At 39.0% G+C, this 19,910-nt stretch overlaps 1 protein-coding gene and 2 non-coding genes across 3 annotated transcripts in view; all 3 read right to left on the reverse strand.

Moving 5' to 3' along the window:
* Window positions 1–18,187, reverse strand: part of RpL7A (ribosomal protein L7A) — a 77,906-nt gene extending 59,719 nt beyond the window's left edge. The window contains exons 1-2 of the mRNA XM_067138090.2: window positions 18,047–18,187; window positions 10,529–10,643 (exon numbers count right to left, since the gene is read on the reverse strand). Of these exons, the coding sequence (XP_066994191.1) occupies window positions 10,529–10,643; window positions 18,047–18,061 (130 nt within the window). The 5' untranslated portion in view covers window positions 18,062–18,187. The remainder of the gene's footprint in view (window positions 1–10,528; window positions 10,644–18,046) is intronic.
* On the reverse strand, window positions 3,884–3,958 carry LOC136859342 (small nucleolar RNA SNORD24). Its single transcript, XR_010858978.1, has one exon. It is a non-coding gene; the product is annotated as a small nucleolar RNA SNORD24 (small nucleolar RNA).
* LOC136859343 (small nucleolar RNA SNORD24) lies at window positions 10,729–10,805 on the reverse strand. Its single transcript, XR_010858979.1, has one exon. It is a non-coding gene; the product is annotated as a small nucleolar RNA SNORD24 (small nucleolar RNA).
* Window positions 18,188–19,910: the final 1,723 nt, after the last annotated feature.

Consider the following 19,910-nt stretch of genomic DNA (forward strand, 5'->3'; position numbering starts at 1 on the left):
ATGACAGCAGAAAAGAAACAGCAATAAAAAGCAGTGCAGGTACTATGTTTTCAAGCTGTTGAATGGCCACAATTTTGCATGAAGTTATATTCTACTGGGAGTTTACTCACCCAACTATCAGGTAGATACCTCAAGGCCAACATTGCCAAAAATAAGCTTACTATCAATTAGAGTTATGCTTCTGACTTCTGCTGTACTAGAAATGGCTAATTGAAGCATTTGAAACTAAATACACAATACATGAACAAAAGGAAAAACTGTCAGGAGGAAACATGTACTCTCCACAAGTTATCGGCTATAATTGGCGTAATATACGAGCAACTTTCATCACACACGCAGACAGTAGTTCTTCCTTACACACTGAAAAACCATACACAATGCCATCTATACTGAAAGACAACTCAAGAGCTGAGGATAAGTATCCTTTCGCATGTGAGCATGTCCCCTGTTCCCAATTCCCGTCTGTTCTCTGCCACAACCAGCTTATTATTAACGTTGTGCTTCTATCTGACAAGTACTTCATTCTCAACTAATGCATTATCAAATCACTTCCTTTCACATACTTGTACTCTGATTACGTACCATAATTATTTATTCCTTTATTGACCATGTAAAAACTAGAGATTACTGACGAATACCGAGGCAGGAGAAGCAAGGTTAATTTTTATTTCATAATGCAATTTGAGACACAAAGACTTACAACGAAAATTATGACAACATAAGTATACGATTCCTCTCTCGTGCAACGACTGTCAGTGGCAGTTTCTTACAGTTCAAGCTGAAAACCCACCTATGAGTGGGATTGCAAAATACAGTGTTTCTAGGAATGTTGTAAATATTCTAGTCTTCATTCGGAAGGTAAAAATGAACTCGTGATCCACTCAACATTTCTGCCAAAAGAGGGCAGTTACGAAAATAAAGTACAAAGTATTATTATTATTATTATTATTATTTCGAGTACACCAAGGATCCTATACCCATACCATGTTAAGGCCCTTCCTATTTTACTTACAGCGAGTGCATAGTTCAAACTGAGCTGACACATAGGCCTACTGACGAAGTCAAAAGAACAAACGTTTCCTGTCGCATGAATCTGGCATGCAGCTTAGTTTTGTTTCACTATCCTTATCGCCTTGATTGCTTGTTTACATAATTCAGACACTTTCTTAAAACTAAATTTTCAGCGAGTTTAGGGAGACGTATCGTCAGAAACCCTCACAACATATTATATAAACAACCACAGGCCAGCATATATGATATGGTCCACAAGAAAACATACGAACGAAACCTTTACAACCTGTTTTCTAGTCACTGAACGGGTCAGATGTAATGAATGAATCATATAGGCTATTAGTATGATGGGGTCCGCCACTCCCAAAGTGATTTAGTAATGACTGATAGATGCTATGAAATGAGAATGGAGAGTGTTGCTGGAATGAAAGACAGGGAAAACCTGAGTACCCGAAGAAAAACCTATCCCCACCTCTGCTTTGTCCAGCACAAATCTCTCATAGAGTGACCGGGATATGAACCACGGTATCCAGCGGTGAGAGGCCGACACACTGCCGTCAGCCATGGAGGCTTACCAAGAAAGAAAACATACAAATTCCTTTAAATTCAACACGAGCCGTGTAAACAATGCACGTAGAAACGCCGGTCAGCTGTGAGGTTTTTCTCACCACTTTTTCCACAGCGGATTCTCATCTCGGTCTACTGTAAACGTCCATAACAATTTGTTTAAGACTTCCTACTTCATTCCTCCCCCCATTTTTATTAGCTTTAAAGTATTTCACTTGGGACTTAAGCGTCACAGCATCACCCACGTGTTGTTCATAGCTGGCAGCCATTATGAATATTGAACATGCTACTGCAGCCAGTATTGCCAACAGTGGAATGAACTCTAACAAAGCTTAAAAGTACACAATGCAATGAAATATCAAACTCATGTTAAATAATTGTTTTGCTACATACACCACCGAAAACAATAACTATTCCCAGCCAGCTGTGTATGATATATAAGAGTTGGTAACGAACCCAAATAACATACAACTTGTGAAATATTTTCCATATTTTTTACAGGAAAAAATGTTGAACCGGTCAAGTTAGTTCACCAGAATATCTAATCAAACTGAGGGAAGCTCCTGACTGCAGCAACAAGCAACAATCATTGTATCTATTTACCGCTGCGGAAGCCTCTTCACTGACCAGAAGTCTGGCTAACAAAGGGACCGCTTAGGTCTTGAGTTGACTCAGTATAACAATGGGAACCTCTGCCTACAGCATACCTGCCAACTTTACAAATCCAAAATCATGAGATTTTGATATGAAAATTAGGAGAAATACAGAGATACAATAGGTCAAAACTGCTTATTCTACATGTCTTACACAATACAGGAGTACTATAGTATACATAATATTTTTTTGTCTCAAAATCCGACTGTTGCTACAAGGCTAAAAATTATACATCTCTTTTCCCTCACAGGAAGTATGTGAGTGAGGTGATCGGTCTCTGACAAGCCTCCACACGTGTGAATCAGTCGTGCAAGTGAATGCCATTACTTAGCAAACACGTAGATTAGTAGGCCTATATAGCATCGCGCGCCCGCGCAATTTTGCGAAGCGCAATGCTATTTTTATCAAGTAGGTAATAAATTAAAATTTGCCTGAATTGTCTTCAAATGGCTCCTAAAAACTCTAGAAAAGTCACTGGTCGCTATCTTTGAAATTCTGTCACTAAATCACCAAAGAGACTCCAAATCTAGCAACTAGTGTCACGAATCGAGTGGGCTGATGTAAACGAACAAGAATATAGCACGTGAGAACGAAAGATTGACAATCTATACACGCATCGCGATATACAGGTTTCAATAAACATGGCACATTCGCGCGCATTTCTCGTAATAACAAACATCAATATTTTATTTTAAAGCAGCCAATGAGCGAAGGACTTCCGGCCACTGGTCTATAAAGCTGAAATGGTGGGATTTGAAAACAAATGTTTGAAGTTCACCAAAAAATAATAAGCTAAAATCTGGATAAATAAAGAATAATCGGGAGGCGGGAACTCAAAAATCTGGAGTTTCCCACCTAAATCGGGAAAGTTGGCAGGTATGCTACAATGTATGCGGCATCTGTACCGGATTTACCTTCTGTTATCCAAATTAGTATAGCTCCAGTTGAAGCTCCTGTGTTTCAATTATCAACCAATACTAGTGCATTAAAGTGCTTTTTAAGAATGTTATTCGTGTTTACATTCCACAAACTACTTTTACAGCTTTTGGAGATGCCAGAATTTTTTCCCCGCAGTTCTTTTACATGCCAAAGCAAAGTGTCTCTCAAAAGGGGTAAAATCTCAACAGCTTTTGTATTATTTATCACCTCTGATTTATATAACGTCCAACCCACAAGCGGGAATAGTTCTGCTTAATGCTGTTGCTGTGAGACTTCATGGCACACTGATGAATTAGGTTAACAGTTTCCTTCCTGTTAATAAAAATAATGATAATAATAATAATAATAATAATAATAATAATAATAATAATAATAATGGCCTGTGACCTCCACTGAGGGAAGGTGCAAGACTTTCGAGATGACGCCGTATAGGCGACCTGCGCATCTGAATATTTAGTGAGATAGCATTTCATGAAATAATGCTATAATATTTAGTAAGACAGCATAATTTAATGAAATTAGCCTGCCTGGTGGCCATGATCATTAAGGCATTGAAGTCTAAACTGTCTGACACCATGGTTAGCCGGTTTGAGTCCCATTGGTCGAAATCTTCCACTTAAATCAGGGGATTTGACACGTCTGTAGGTTGAGTCAAAAGTACAAAACAAAAAAAATATGCAAATGTTGCTTAGAAATAAGGAATTAATTGCTATGCATCAGAGATCTTGGTGGTAATGGTTGTCAGCATAACCAAATCAGTTAGCAAATACAATAGTCATCATATGCACAGCAATCTTTCCACCATGAATAAAGCAGAAGTCTGCCACAGCCAATACAGCATATAGCGAGAACCCCGCTTCGACAGATTTTTACGACCCTTAAAAATTCCTAGATTAAACCTTGTATTATCCTTTAGTTACGAAAACACTTCCAGTGATGTATCCGTTACGAGTGATTTAGCGGGAGTTACTTTTTCCATTATCGATATTTATGCACTCCAGTGATGATATAGAATGAGATTCATAATCTTTGGTATCTAATTTATGCTACGTGCACTGGCAAGCGCTCTAGTTTACATTCAAAAGCGATTATGGGAGTCTATTAGTGATACCCATTAACTAGTGTTCTGTAAACAAACTTTGAAACTAAGGAGAACGTTTTTGTAATAAATGCGTAAATAATGTGGCGGATAACAGTTATTACCTCATTAGAAATAAAGACTGAAATAAAGGATTACTTCATTTTTATGCTAAGTACCGAAATTAAGTAACAATGTGATACACCAGATGTGGAGAGTGAATCATTGATATCAGGTTAGTTTATATATACTCGCGTCTGTTTAAATTTCAGAAAGGCACTTCACATATGAAAACACATATCAAAACTTTACTGGGGGTTATAAATGTTTTCATGATACAGGTACAGTTAACTCTTAAGCCGGAATTACACCTACCAAGTACTGGGCCGAGTCACTCGCTTTGTTACTCGGCCCAGTAACTTATTGAGAAATAGATGTGATTACAAGATGAAGAGACAGTGGACGAGTCAGTGCATTGAAACGTTTAAAGGGTGCGGGACCAGACTTACTAGAATCTTCGATTTTCTCTTTTCTTGGTTGTATGTCGATCGCAAGCTTTTAGTTTAATTTTTTACATCTGGTACACCAAAGTCAGGTAAATTCATGCTTTTACCAACTTGTGATAAGCAGCATCACGCATGTTGCTGTCTTTGTACACAGCAGATTTGAAGTCCCATAAACATTCGTGTGTTTTGTGCTAATGAATGAATTTTAACGTTGTTTCACTACTCCATTTAGCCATTGCCACTGAAAAAATCAAATCATGGCGCGCCAGACAACACACGACTACTTCAAAATTGACTTGACTGATTACAATGACTGAAGAGCGAGTGAAGCGCCAAGGTGAGTGGGCAGGTAGTGGGGTTACTAATTCGGCCGAGCAGTTGGGCCACGTTTCTATCCACTGTCTCGCCCAAATCACTCGCTCGCTACTAGGCCGAGTACTGACTACTTATCACATTAGTCGAGTACTCGGTAAGTGTAATGCCGGCTTTATAGTGCAGGCGGCTAATCTATCGGCCATGCGAGCTGCTAAAAATGCTAGAGGTGGGATCTGTTGGCCAAGTTTTTCTTTGGCCTGTATCTTCAAATCCTGCTGCACGACAGCAGCATACGTAATATCATCGGAAAGACTGAAGCTTTTACTCTCTAGAAATATCAGTGAAGTATTATAAAAATATTTCTTTCGACGCACTAGTTGGTATGATTATTAGGCTGAGACTAGCATATTTTGGCCACATTATGCGATCAGATTCATTGGAAAAAGAAATCTTGCTAGGAATAATCAGCAGAACAAGAAGGCCAGCTCGCCAGAGGACTGTCTTACGACACCATTAAAACAGACACCACCCTCACCCTGGAATAACTAACGGAGGTAGTGTGGAAAGGACAACTTGGAGAGCGCTAATTCATAGAATCGCCGATGGTCTGATTCGAATGAACGAATGACATCAGCTCTGCACTCTGCCGCTTTGTGATGCTTGATATCTTGCTTGTTTATACATCTGTTTACCTCCAATAGTATAAAGATTGATAAGTATGTGGATGATGAATTAATGATATGATCACGTACTTACACTTAACACACATTAAATGCAACATTAATTTTGCACAAGATTTACTGCTTTAATATTTGGAGTACAGGAATGTGCAGTTTGTTAACCCTTCTGAATCTTGTCAGTCTTAGCACAGAAGTAAAGTTATCTGTTGTGTTTTTGCCGCCTAGCAACAGTCATGGAGATTCCTTAGTGCTGTAACTTGACGCACTATTTTGGCTGTGGAACTCGAGCGCTGTTGTGATATTGCCACAAGTATAAGAAAGATTATTAAAACACGCAACGTTTTAACAAGAGAATAATTTATCGACTGACAAGTGTACAAAGTAAAGAAGAGATTGTGTATTTAACCAGAGTGTGCATAATATTATAAAAATTTGTAAATCTCATAAAGTATTATATCATGAATTGCATAAAAGTATTTTTATTAGAAATTGGCTGAATATTCTCACAAAGGTATACCCATGATAAAACTATATATGTAATAATTAGGTCAAATTTTGAAGTTTTTCAAAAAATAATAATTTTACAACACACTTTTAACATGTTAACGCATTTGTAAACTTTAACATTGACGTGTACATTTGCTTTTTGCGTGATTAGGCAACTGCAGAAAAGTTATACATTAATTTTAGGTTGTAGTGGGCTAAGAACGTGCGTAATTTCATTCGTAGATGATAAAGGCATAATTTATGTTCAAAATTTGTGTCTCCCTATTGGGGTAACATGGTTATTAGGCTGGCAATGCAACAGAGAAAGCGTGGGGGTACACGCCTTTCAACAAATTCCCTATAATTTACAGTTTTGTGACAAGAATTTAATTGATGTTACATGCATTTCTGTGTCAAGTAAGCCATAATTACCGGTAGAGCGATAGAACTCGAAAATGGTTCAAGTGCTGAATCAAGTGATGTTGACATTTCATATTTGCAATGCGAGGTCACTTTTTCAGTCAGAATTGGACAGTAGTGCACCGTGCGATGACATGCAGTGTCAATTACTGGGGAACATTCTCAGGTTTGCAGAAAATCTTTGTTCACACATAGCACACGTTTAAAATTTTCTCAGAGTTCTAAATCTCAACCAGTTGATTTCTATTGTGCGATAGTTACTGACAATATCAATATGATACGTGAGATTGATGAAAATACAAGGAATCTGTTGCAAGGGAAATGTTCAAGTAGGAGTAGATTCACTCAATGAACCAATATCAACTGTGCTGACATGAAAATGTTCTTAGGCTTATTGATATGGGCTTAGCAGCTTCCCAAACTACATCATTATCGGTCAAGAAAGAATCTTATAAAATGAAGCGGGACAAGTTCTTACTGATTTTGCGTTTCTGGCATTTCAACAGTGAAGCGAACCAAGGTCAAGACAAGTTTTATAAAATTGCACCTCTTGTTCTGAAGCTCAATACGGATTTAAAGTACGTAAATGAGCCACAAGAAACATGGGTCATTGACAAATCTATGATCCCCTTCAGGGGATGGCTACTATTTTGCCACTTTATTCCAAAAATGGTGCATAAAACAGTTTCCCCTCGCCTATCACAACACCACTTCTCAGTTAGCTCCACCCCACACAGCATTCCCCTGCTTCCCCCACCTGTCCTTCCGCTTCTCCTTGCCTATGGCAAGCTCCTCACACACTAACACAGTACTCAAGTCAGTTGACGACACGGCGTAAGGAAGGACGCTAAATACAACACGACCGGTAAACAATTTCATATATATTTATATACCTCACCAACACACATTCTCACAAAGTTTTCTCCTTTAAGAAATGTCTCAGTAACTTAATTTCTTGTTTCAGACTCATTTTAACGGTAACTTCAAAGCTCAACTTCAACTACGGTTGTTTCAAGAGTTCCCCCAAGAATCAATCATATTTTTAGAAAATCTCTTACATTCTCAATTTTATCATCAAGATCAACAAGCATACACTTCTCCAGCATAAAGAAGACCCCTTACACCAATTTTATTAGTTACATGGACATTGACTTCCTGGAAATTTTAACCCAACATGAATGAACATTTTATTTCATAAACATAATGACATGTGTTTTAATTGTCCTGCCATTTTTTGTGAAATCTATAAGCTGAATGTTCCATAATCGGAATGAAATGTTCTAATTTGTATACACCTAGAGATTAAGCTAGATTATATCATGTAAATGATAAACTAGCTATAGGAAATTAACAAGTATTGGAAGGTGGAATCTCCTTGTAACTTAACCTTAGTAGTAATGGTACGTTCATTCATCACCAGATGGCTCTCCGGACGCAGTACAGCCCTAGCGTTCGAAGCGGAAGCTGACGGAACCATCAGAATCAGTCTGCAAGGGTCACATAACATAAGAGGTGTACGCACATATTAAGCTATGACCGACAAGCCTGGAATGTACATCTGGCAATGAGGAGAACACTGAAAAACCAATAGTAAAGGGACAGAGAAGGGAACTACTTACGTAAATCCTTAATGGCTGGCAACCAGGTATTGTAGCCAGTGTACCTGTCGAAACTGTTAGGATTTCTACGTATTTCCACAGCCCAAAAGGCTATATATTATACTTATATATATATCAAGCCTATAGTAAAGATTTTATCATTTAAGTTGTAAATCTTCGTGAATCTGTCCTTAAAAACTGTCTTCATTGTCAATTCTTAATACATCATCAATGTTTACATCGTTGTAGTCAAAGTCACTTGAATAAACGAGCACACTATGTAAATTATGGCGTGTAGGGGCATGAATATCACTTCTATCAGTCTTACATTCAGTTTCCACTACTTCTAAATCACTATAATCCATTTGAACGATCATCGGCATACAATTCTTCTAAAGTATCGTCAGCTAACACTGTACTACGCGAGCGCTCTATCTTATCGACTGAACCAGCAGAAAGAAGGTCTACGTTTCGAAACTAAATAAAAGAATAAAATAAGGCTGTGAATAAAAGAAAAGTGGCACGTATACATCTACGATTTATTTTATTCAACGTGCAAGTCCGACAATTCCCCCTTCGACCACTTAACCTTCTCTTCCGTACCTCTAAACCGTTGAACCAGTGGGCAGATGTCATCTGCAAAAAACAAGGTCTTCTATCTTGTAAGCCCCACTGGATCCCCCTTTTCTGACCTCAATACACTCTCCTCAGCACACTATTAAACACTAGTAGGAAAAGCATCAGGGAAAGAATACAGTGAATCAATAACAGTAAATTTCTACCTTTTTGATACTGTTATTGATTCACTGTAAATAAGATTTCATACAGGAAATGAAGTAGATTTCTTGAAAGAATACAGCCCTGTCAACTGCTGAGGTCGCATCTATTGACACAGTAAGATCTCCCATATGCAGAAACTGACATTTATGACCCTCGTACATATCCTTTAAGATTCAGTATCTTTCGTGGTATACTGTATCAGGAAAGCCAGTGGTGCTTTTGTTCAATTGTATCCTATATAGAGAAACGAGAACATTTATAGAAAGATTAAGCTACGCCTTTTTAATACAAATGATAGTCCGTTCTGCTTTTTAGCTGTGAAACTTGGAAAGTTACCCAGAAGACAACTAAACTACTGCAAGGCTTTGTGAATGTCTAAGACATTAACAGAAGATGCTGGACGTTAGGGCCTATTTCAAATGAAGACCTATGGGAAGAAGCTAATCAGCAGCCAATGGAAATACAGATAAGGGAGAGAAAATGGTGTTGGAAATGGCATACTTTAAGGAAGCCAGCTGAAGCCATTGAAAAGACAGCGCTCGAATGCTAGAAAGCGCAGACGTCTGAAGACAACCTGCAAGAAGACAATCTAAGAGGAATGTCTAGCAGTGGGAAAGACTTGGAACGAAGTACAGATGTTAGCCAACAATAGGAATAGATGGAAGTGTTTCACGGAAGCCCTATGCACCAGGAGCAAGAAATAAGTCAAAAGTTAATCAAGTACCACAAGAGAGTTCATTACAGAATTAAGAAATAAAGATGTAGGTGTGAAACAAATTAGAAAAGCAGAATCAGTAGCAAAATCAGCCCTGTATATAAAGATTCAACCCTGTATTTAAAGTTTAGTTGAATTAAAGCATTTGTGTGAAACTTTTAAAACTCTCCTCTTTTGCAAACAATCTGCTGGGCAAACAGTCTATTTAAACAAGCCTGCTAAAGGTTAAATGCATTTAATGGCTGGAGATAAAAACAGCTGCTGAATGTTTGAGATAGTCACTTCTGATTAGGTCATATTTCCCTGAAATTATCTCCAAATTACCAGAAGATTAGACAATGATTATTTAGGAAAGGGCCCCAGGACAGCATAATTTATTATTGTAATTACTTTCAAATATTATCCTACCAGAAACTAAATGTTATTTGCTTTACATCCCACTAACTACTACGGTTTTTGGCAACGCAGAGGTGCCGGAATTTAGTCCCGCAGGAGTTCTTTTACGTGCCAGTAAATCTACCGACACGACGCTGACGTATTTGAGCACTTTCAAATACCACAGGACTGGCTGCCAAGTTGGGGTCAGAAGGCCAGCGCCTCAACCGTCTGAGCCACTCAGCCCGGCTCTACCAGAAAGAGATGTTATGTAAAACAGCAAAGTAACTGTGGATATGGCAAACAGATCCTTGAATTGTGTAGCATTTGTCAAAGGCATTCACACATTACTGAAGGCAACATCAAATGGAAGAACAAATATGAAGATAAAGGCTAAACAGTACCTATGCCAAAGTTTCTGGTCCTCTTCTCAAACAGAGGATTAACCACCTTTTTCGTTTCAGGTTTCTTTACTGCCAGTGGTGCTGCAGCTACCTTCTTCCCCACCTTCTTCTTGGGCTGGAACATGAAAATATTTTATCTACAGTAAAACTCGCACAAAGTGAACCTTCAAGGACACAGTTTGGAACGTAATTCACAGCTATGCATCAGAGATCTTGGTGGTAAAGAGTGTCAGCATTACATTACATCAGTTAGCAAATACTGCAGTCATCATATACATAGCAACCCTTCAGTCACACAGGTCTCAAGGTAGATAGGTCACAGAAAGCAACCCTGCACTGGTGGGTACTCTAGGAACACAAACGGTGACAAGTGTTGAGCAGGGATTTGTTTAGTTGTCCCACCTCTCACTAAAGTGTGGATCTTAACCCACAGATGACATCAAACTGCACCAGTCACTCACTAGAACCTAACAATGGAAAAAATTAGGAATTCGCTTAACTTTGTTTCTATATCTTTCAATTTTGCATTAAAAAACCTGTGTATGCAGATTCTGGTGATTTATTTAACACTGCATTCTTAGGCTCTTGGCACAGAAGGTTCAAAGATGCTATCAGAATTAACTTTGTTGAAATTTGAAGATTTTTTTCACAACTGCAATTGTTTTAATTTGAAATTAAATTAAACAAGTATATTGAGTTTTTACCTAGTACCACAATGATTAAATATGAATATAGTAATTTATTTTATTATATAGACTAAATTTAAGTTGTTTTGGCAGTTACTCATTTTATGAATTGTTACTCATCAGAACAAATAATATTCAGGAAATATAAAAAGTGCACGTGTTGTCAGACCAGGGGTGACAAAGTACAGAAATAATTCTGCAAAACCTCCACGTATGCCGATTCTGGTGATTTACCCAACAATGCTTGTAGTCAGAAAAAAATTAACATTGTTTTATCATTACATGACAAGATACTCTTCAATTAATAATTTATAGTACATGTTTCGGTAAACCATGAACCAGTAAGTTTATTACATGCAAAACTTCCGTACCCGGTGTGCGAAAGTGAGGTTAGAGATCCAACATGGCGCAGTTCAGGCGACGTCACATAACACTCGGCAGAGAATTTCCAACTTATGGATTCTTAGTGACAAGACCATTGGGCTGGAATGGTTAGGTCCGGGGAGTGACAAGACCATTGGGCTGGATGGGTTAGGTCTGGCTAGTGGCTAGACCATTGGCCTGGGGGCAAGCTAAGGGGGTCTGGGGGGCATATGTTAAAAAATGTTCTGCATTTGTTGTTATAGTAGCCCCTGTATATAAAGGAAAGGGTGATAGACATAAAGCTGAAAATTACGGGCCGGTCAGCTGCACGGTCTTTTTCACCACATCCTCCACAGCGGATTCTAATCTCGTAGGCTACTGTAAACGTTTAAAACAATTTGTTTAGATTTCCTATTTAATTTTTATCCACTTTTGTTACCTTTAAAGTACGGTATTTCGCCGGGGACTCAAGCTCCACAGAATCACACACGTGTTGCTCAGAGCTGGCAGCCATTATGAATACTGAATGTGCTGTTGCAACCAGTATTGTCAACAGTTTTCTTGGATCCATTCTCAGCGTCACAAATATTATGCGAACTTATCAGCAATGGAATGAACTTGAACAAAGCTTAGTCAGTTCACCCGAATATCTAACCAAACTGAAATAATCTCCTGACTTCAAGAACAAGTAACAAACCTAGGGAACTATTTAGCGCTGCGACCGACCAGAAGTCTGACTAACATCAAAGGGACCGCTCAGGTCTTGAGTTGACTAAGTATAGTATTGTGTAGTATAGTGTCATTTTAACACCTTGACACTTGATGAACTATAAAATGTTGCAAATCATTCAGAGCGCCGCTAAACAACGTGGGCAACCAAGAATTCATTCCCTCGAAAAAAAGGCAAGCATGATGACGAGGCGTGGCTATTCTTGGTCAAGCTCGCGATATGGCGTGCGCCTTAAGGCCGGTCTCTACTGATTAACATTTAACAACATGTTAAATGTTAAAAGTGTTAAATGTTAACTGGTGACACCACATGTTAAATGTAAAATGTTGAATACAGTTTCATTTAACATTGTGTCCACATTTAATAAACATGTTAAACTTGACCTCCTTTGTTTATATATAGGTAGTTTATCATATCAATATCCAGTAATACATTTAGGTGGTGTCCAGTATTTTCAAACAAAGACAATAGGACTCAGATGAAGAGGATTTGGCCTTTGTTATTGCCACTGTTGCTTCTTATGATTTACAAATGCAGTTTTATTAGACACATTTCATCCCCTCATCCTGCTCATTGCTTCAAAAGCAAACCACTTTGAAGGATAAACTTCGTCCGCTCCCCCCCCCCCCCCGAATTCCGACTTTTCTGATCTTTTTGCAATACTCGACTGTACTGGGAGCAGAGGGACGCTAGTTTCTTTTTTTTTCGATGCACTCGCGTGAATAATTATAGATAATTTAGAGTTTTTGGAAACTGTCGGCTTTCTTCGCTTTATCTCTATTCCTTTGATGAGACATACCACAAACAAGGCCTTTCTATTATGTCATTAAGTCCAAAAAATTTTGCTCCACTCCATTTCCGACTATAAATTTTAGTATAGTGCAGAGAGAATGACACGTGTGCATACCGGTACTGTATTTGTAGCTTATAACAAAGAGAATGAGTGTTGCGGTGTGTTGTAACTATAATCCTACTTCACGAGAAGCACTTCATTTGAGTCGTTTGGCTATCTGTTCACATGGAAATGGCAAGGAAGTTGCCGAAGCTGTGCCAACATCTCACGAACAAGGAATTGACTTGACTTGGAGCGGAAAACACGCCAACATGTTAAAAGTGTTAACCTCAACATTCTGAGTTAACATGCAAAGTCAACTGGAAAACACAATCACAATATACATGTCAATTGTAACATGTTAAATTTAACATGGTGTTAAACGTTAATCAGTGGAGACTGGCCTATACGAGAATATTTTGAGGCTGAAAGGGAAAATGGAGGCCACTGGTAGACGTTAACAAAGTTGTAGAAAGAACAGCAGCAACGTTAAAGATATCTTAAGCTACAGTAATTATACTCCGCACGGCCTTACTTCTAAATTGAAGTTTCATAAAACAAATGAGCATCGCCTTCCCTCTGTTGCCAGCGCGCTACGCCTGCGAGAACAGCTGATGCAATACAACCGCTGTAAACAGCCCTTTTAAATTGTAATACAGTACTCAGAAAAACGAATGAATATGGATTGAAAACAAATTCACAAGAACTACACTTTCTAACAATATCTGTCAGTAAAAGAGAATATATTATTAACAATAAAAGGGAATGAGGAAAAAACGTCACTAATGGCTAATGGCTGGCACAGGAAGGAGATTATGGCCTACAAAGGGAACACACTACTGATCTAAGTCACTGGAACCCTCCAACATGAAAAACACAGTAAATATCGAAGGAAAATGCAAAAGATCGCTAACCGTACCGAATGCCATACACGCTGAACGAGATAGGTTAACCACGTGGTGAATGTAAATATTAGAGTTGGCAACTAGGTTTCGAGATCGTGCTCTGCCGATATAAATCGATATGAATGGCAGCTTGGGATTGGATGGATGTCTGTGCTTCAGCGCATAACCACCAGACAGAGCCAAAATCTGCTAAAACGTCAATTTAGAAGTAGAGACGTACGGAGTATAGAATACAGAAATTTTTTTTAAAAAGAAAAGGAGCCCTATAAAGATAGTGAAGGGGAAAGAGAGGGAGTGAATGTATCTGGACCATCACATGAGTGTTCCCAGCACCCTTCGAAATTTTGATAATGTTTATTATTTTTGTTTCGTGAAATAATTATACATTTTTCTTCTTCTGTGCTTCCTTCTCAAAGGTAGACAAAGCATGTGAGATTTTAGAAATTAAGAATCACGACCTGAGGTTAGATTATATAAGGCTCTTTGCCTCGGATTTCAATAAAAAGAGGTTTCATGACTAATGATCGCAAGTTTAAAGGCACTCAAAACGACACTGTGAAAGATGGACTTCTGCCTATCACAACTCTAATTTCAATTACAACTGGCATTTTAAATTGTGCCGATGCCTGACAGGGTCCGACAAATTTCTCCTCTTTATATATACAAATATCTATTGGATACATCTCCCATCCTCACCAGGATTTCAACCCAGAATGTTGAGGGCAGGCCAGTCAAAGTGCCATTCTGCTACTGAAATCTGCCTAAAAATGAAATTCTTCCGGGGATAGACTGATAAAGGCCGAAGAGGAATGAGGAGTATGTCTTAAGATATTTGAACTGATAGAATTACTGCTGAGCTACCTTGGTATAATAGCAACAATATTTAATGTTATTCCACCGCTCTCATGATGGATATTATTTTCCGCAGCGCTTAGCACAGTGCAAGAGGCTTTCCAGCCGGATCATGTGGCAACACAGCACTCCCACTCCTCGGCTCGGCGCCACGTGCTGCAAGCTGTCAGAACACGCACGTTGATTTAATAGGACTATAAGTGGCACATTGTTTCAAAACCAACCCTGGACTTTACAGCAGGATTCTGCTCCAGCCCACAAGGCTAGGTCAACTCAAGGGTGGCTTCACCGTCATGCCCCAGACTTCATTTCAATTGAAGATTGGCCCATTAGCAGTCCAGACCTGAGCCCTTTGGACTACCGACTGTGACCAGTGCTTGAGGGCATCGTCTGCAAGAAGAGACACCCCACAATGGGAAGTTTAAAGCGTTCCCTACTATCAACAGTGGCGGATTTCCCCCTGGATGTCCTCCGTTCCGCCATAGACAAGTGGCCACAAAGACACAGTCCCTGTACCAGTACATGGTCTCCTTGCTCATGCGCAATACGAAAAAGCCTTACCAACATAGTCAAAATTGCGATCATGTACTCGTCCGTGTACTACAGTCAGGCGTTCCAACTAACTCTTCGCATCGATCCCTGGCGGTCGGAACTAGTCCGCAGTCTAAGGCACGTACTGAGCCGTACATTTCTGACATGCGCAGAAACACTATCATTGCCTCCTGCTGTACGCTGATTTCTTTGGAGTTCCTTAATCAGCTGTTTTTTTATGCACATTGCACACTCTTCTCCCATTAATAAATTTTTGCTAGGGGCTTTTACGTCGCACCGACACAGATAGGTCTTATGGCGACGATGGGATAGGAAAGGCCTAGGAGTTGGAAGCGGCCGTGGCCTTAAGGTACAGCCCCAGCATTTGCCTGGTGTGAAAATGGTAAACCACGGAAAACCATATTCAGGGTTGCCGATAGTGGGATTCGAACCTACTATCTCCCGTATGCAAGCTCACAGCATTAATAAATTAACGAGCTGTTTGGTTACTGAGGTTAGGATGGATAGTGACGACGATTTTTCACAATCTTCATCCAGTGAAGGGGTTCTATTTTTCCATAAAAAGAAAAAGAAATGAAAATTATTTCGGTAACGGTAATTAAATCTTTCTTTAGTTATTTATGTATTGTTTACATTAGGCCTATAGTTTATAAAGGCACAAAAGCTACCAGGTGAAAAAATATAATTTAAATACGATGTATTTTTCTGAAGAAACTGTTCCTCATTTTAATGAAAATGAATTTTTCCAGCATTTCCGCATTAGCCAAGGAGTTGCTCAAGATATTACAAATCGATATGAAAGAAGTGAACATCATTAAAATACAATGTGGGCAGTATGAGAAAATTTCAGCATTCCACTTTATTTGTGACGTACTCCTTGATATTTCAGCATTCATTGGAATGCGTTACTCCTATTCCTTGGAGTTCATGAACGAGAATCCATTCCAACACAACCCAATCCTGGAACCAATACGAAGTCAGCGCATGCGTATAGAGCGATATATGGATGCGTCTATGTACTGACAGCAAACTGCGTGTTGGAAAGAACCTTATATCAATTCAATCAGAACAGGAATCTCCAATAACCAGAAATCTGCAAGAAAAATTAGTAGTCTCTGAAATTCAAGGCTCTGTTAAATCCGAGTGTTATTTGAATCTTCCTTTTTCCAAATTTAAAATGATTTTTCTACAGCATTCCCTACTTATCCACACTGTCATTGTACTGTTGCTCACCTCTACTCAAATCAGGCGTTTGTTGTCGTGCCTGAAATAAACTATTTTGAAAACGGTCTGCCTATCAAAGCAATGTTATTGCTGGACAACGCACGCTCATCATCCTCAGCAACTGCTAGAAGCAGAAGCACTTCAGATAAATTCATTTCAGCTACTGTTTCCCGCTTCAGTGTGAAGACAGGGACGAACTTTGCAGCGACGGTGGGATTGAAGGTTTCGCTCCAGCTCCGCTTTGGTGTGCGCATACATTTATATCCAACAACCTTTACATACTGCTCACAATACTTCTGTAAGTCCTCATATATACACTCCTCTTGTCCATTAATGATCCCTGGAATGTCCTTCTGGGAACCTGTTTCTGACTTAAAAGTATCTGTACAGATCTCTCCATTCTGCCCGAAATTTCATATGGCTGCCAATTATTTTTCCATCAAGTTATCCTTAGCTGATGTTATCGCTATATTGAATTTCCCACTACGCTCGTTCAATTTCTCCCTACTCCAACATGATTCAACTATTTCTTTTTAATCTCCGCCTCTTAATCATTTTATTTCCCTGTTACAATGGATCCTTACAAATTTTAAAAGTTTTCACACTCCTCAATAATTGCTTTAAACCCGTCCCATAGGCTGTTGATTTTTATTTACCATTTTCCTTTGATCATAATTGCGTTTTAAACATTTCCACATGCACGTCGTTAGAATGATCTGCTAGTCTTCGTAAAATCTACGAAAAAAGCAACTACAAAGCGCCATAAAATAAAATTATGGATCTATATTTACAAGGCTATTTATCAACGCGAGAAGTATTAAAGCAATGTTAATAATTACAATACCGTAAGCATACTAAGATTTTAAAAACCGACCATACTATAAATTACACACGGCCATTAATGAAATCATACATATTCAGGACTCAAGACTGTTATAATATTCGCACAGTGAATAATACATTACTGTATTACTTTGTCCGATATCCTGAACTCTCACCTAGGAAATCATCCACAAAACAAATTCATTCCACTCCGAATTCATATTAACCTGAACTAGGTATACTCAAAAACATTCTCCATCACGGGTTGTCCGACACGTGTCAAATCGACGACCTCCGTCCGAAAAAAATAAGAATTAATGACTTGCCTGTAAATCAAGCAGACTTTCACCCTAAGGCCTACGTTATAAAGCAGATTTTGTACTGTAGCAATAATAACTACAACAGGACATACGAAATATACAAAGCCAGGAACGTAACATGGTTGCGAGAACACTTCACTACAAACAAGTTGCAATATGGAAAATGTTGTGGAAAAATACCAAACAAAATATCAACAATTCTCTCTAAAACATACAGTAGTATCCTTCTCACCTTCTTTTGGACCATATTTTATGTGGATGACGGCAGATAACACACGATTAATACGAACACTCAGAAATCCTACCACATTAACCTACAGACCCGCAACAAAAGAAATTATAACCGCGTAGCATGGTCTACAGGCATTCTATACCGAACAGGATACAGAATAGCCAACATGCAAATTCAGTTTTCTTCCAGAAAACCCATTAAATACCTACATTCAAACGGTAAATACGTGTGATACCCGGCTATGCTGAAGCACATTCGTTGAATGCTTAATTTTAGGATTGATATTAATGGCTGGGAGTGATTTGATATTTTTTGTAGATTATGGCATTGACTCATAGTTTAAGAACACTTTTATAAATGTAGAATTATTGTTATGTATTTCATTTCAGTTCGAGATTATAAATTCGCGTTAAACTATTTCCTTGTGGCACCTCAGATTGTCAGGGAAGTAGATGAGCATTTCAAACAAAACACTCTGGAACTGTAAGTATTTACACCTCGCGCAGAAGATATGATGACAGGATTATATCTGTCGCCAATCATGGGACCAACGCAAATAACGGTCATATTAAACAGAGTGTTGTTAACCCCGTCTCAGACACCATGCAAATAGCCCAACATATTTTACCTCCTAAAAAAGGGTTAGTTGGCTGGGTACTAGAGGGGATAGTACACATTTCCTAATACCTAGGGTGCGCGTCAAAAGCTTAAGGGTTCTATTCCAAATCTATCCGCGACGCTCATATAGAATAGGGACGTTTCACTATGCAAGCGTAACCGTTAACTTAACGACGCAATGTAACCTAAAATTAACGTAAAATTTGTAGTATTCACAAGAGAGGAACTTGGACGTACAGAGTACACAGCAGCCTATTAAAACAACGCCATGTTATTAGCACGGGAGTTCGGTTTGAGCCATTTCGAAGTTATACGTTTTAATAACTCGACGGAATCAGCAACAATGTTAATTTAAAAATCACTTGTACTACTTCTGGGAGCTGTGTATGTGAAAAGACGAAGTAAACAACGGCGCAGAAGATGCGCCCATCCTTCGAATCAAAGAATGTTATCTCAGGACAATATCGGTAATCTACTGCAAGAAATGATCCTAATCAGTTCGTTTTGTACAAGCGGATAAAACCTGTACTGTTTGACACTATCTTACGATTTTGTCCCCATTTCTAATAAAAAGAAGTGTAAGGTCCCTATATCGACATCTATGCGCCTAGCTATCACACTCCGATGAGATGTTTTTGTATGATATCGTTTTAGTAAACTACGTAGTAGTCTGACAGAAGTATGAGCAATGTATGTCCTAAAACAATGGGAGATAATTCAGCATTTTCCCGCGAGGTCATTCAATCCTAGATGAGTAGTAAGGCTATGTCGATCCTGGAATGAGGTCATTAACCCCTAGTTGAGTAGTAAGGCAGTGTATCTTCTAGACCATTGAACGTGGAATAACGTCATAACCTTGCGTACGAGAGCAAACCTAACCTCACACAGTACATCGGAAGAGCCTAATTAGTCAGGGAAAGATATAGGGCCCTTGGACCCCCTAGGTGATGTTATGACGGCATAAGCATACATGCGAACGCAATGCTAACCTCACTGGCCAACCTAGAGTGTTTTTAACTGATTGGTGAGGTTATGACGTCATATCCTTACATACGAGGGCAATGCTAACTTCAAGGGCCACTTTGGAAGAGCTGAATAGGACGGGTAAAACTTCGAGGAGACGAGTCGGAAGTGACGGACCCCTTGGGAGAACCGAACCGATCGGGCGCCCATGGAGGAGCCACAAATCGATTAGATGACCTGCAGATGAGGTTAACCTAAACTTGCGCACGAACGCTAACCTAAC

This window comes from Anabrus simplex, chromosome 1 (assembly GCF_040414725.1).
Source record: "Anabrus simplex isolate iqAnaSimp1 chromosome 1, ASM4041472v1, whole genome shotgun sequence".
NCBI lineage: Eukaryota > Metazoa > Arthropoda > Insecta > Orthoptera > Tettigoniidae > Anabrus > Anabrus simplex.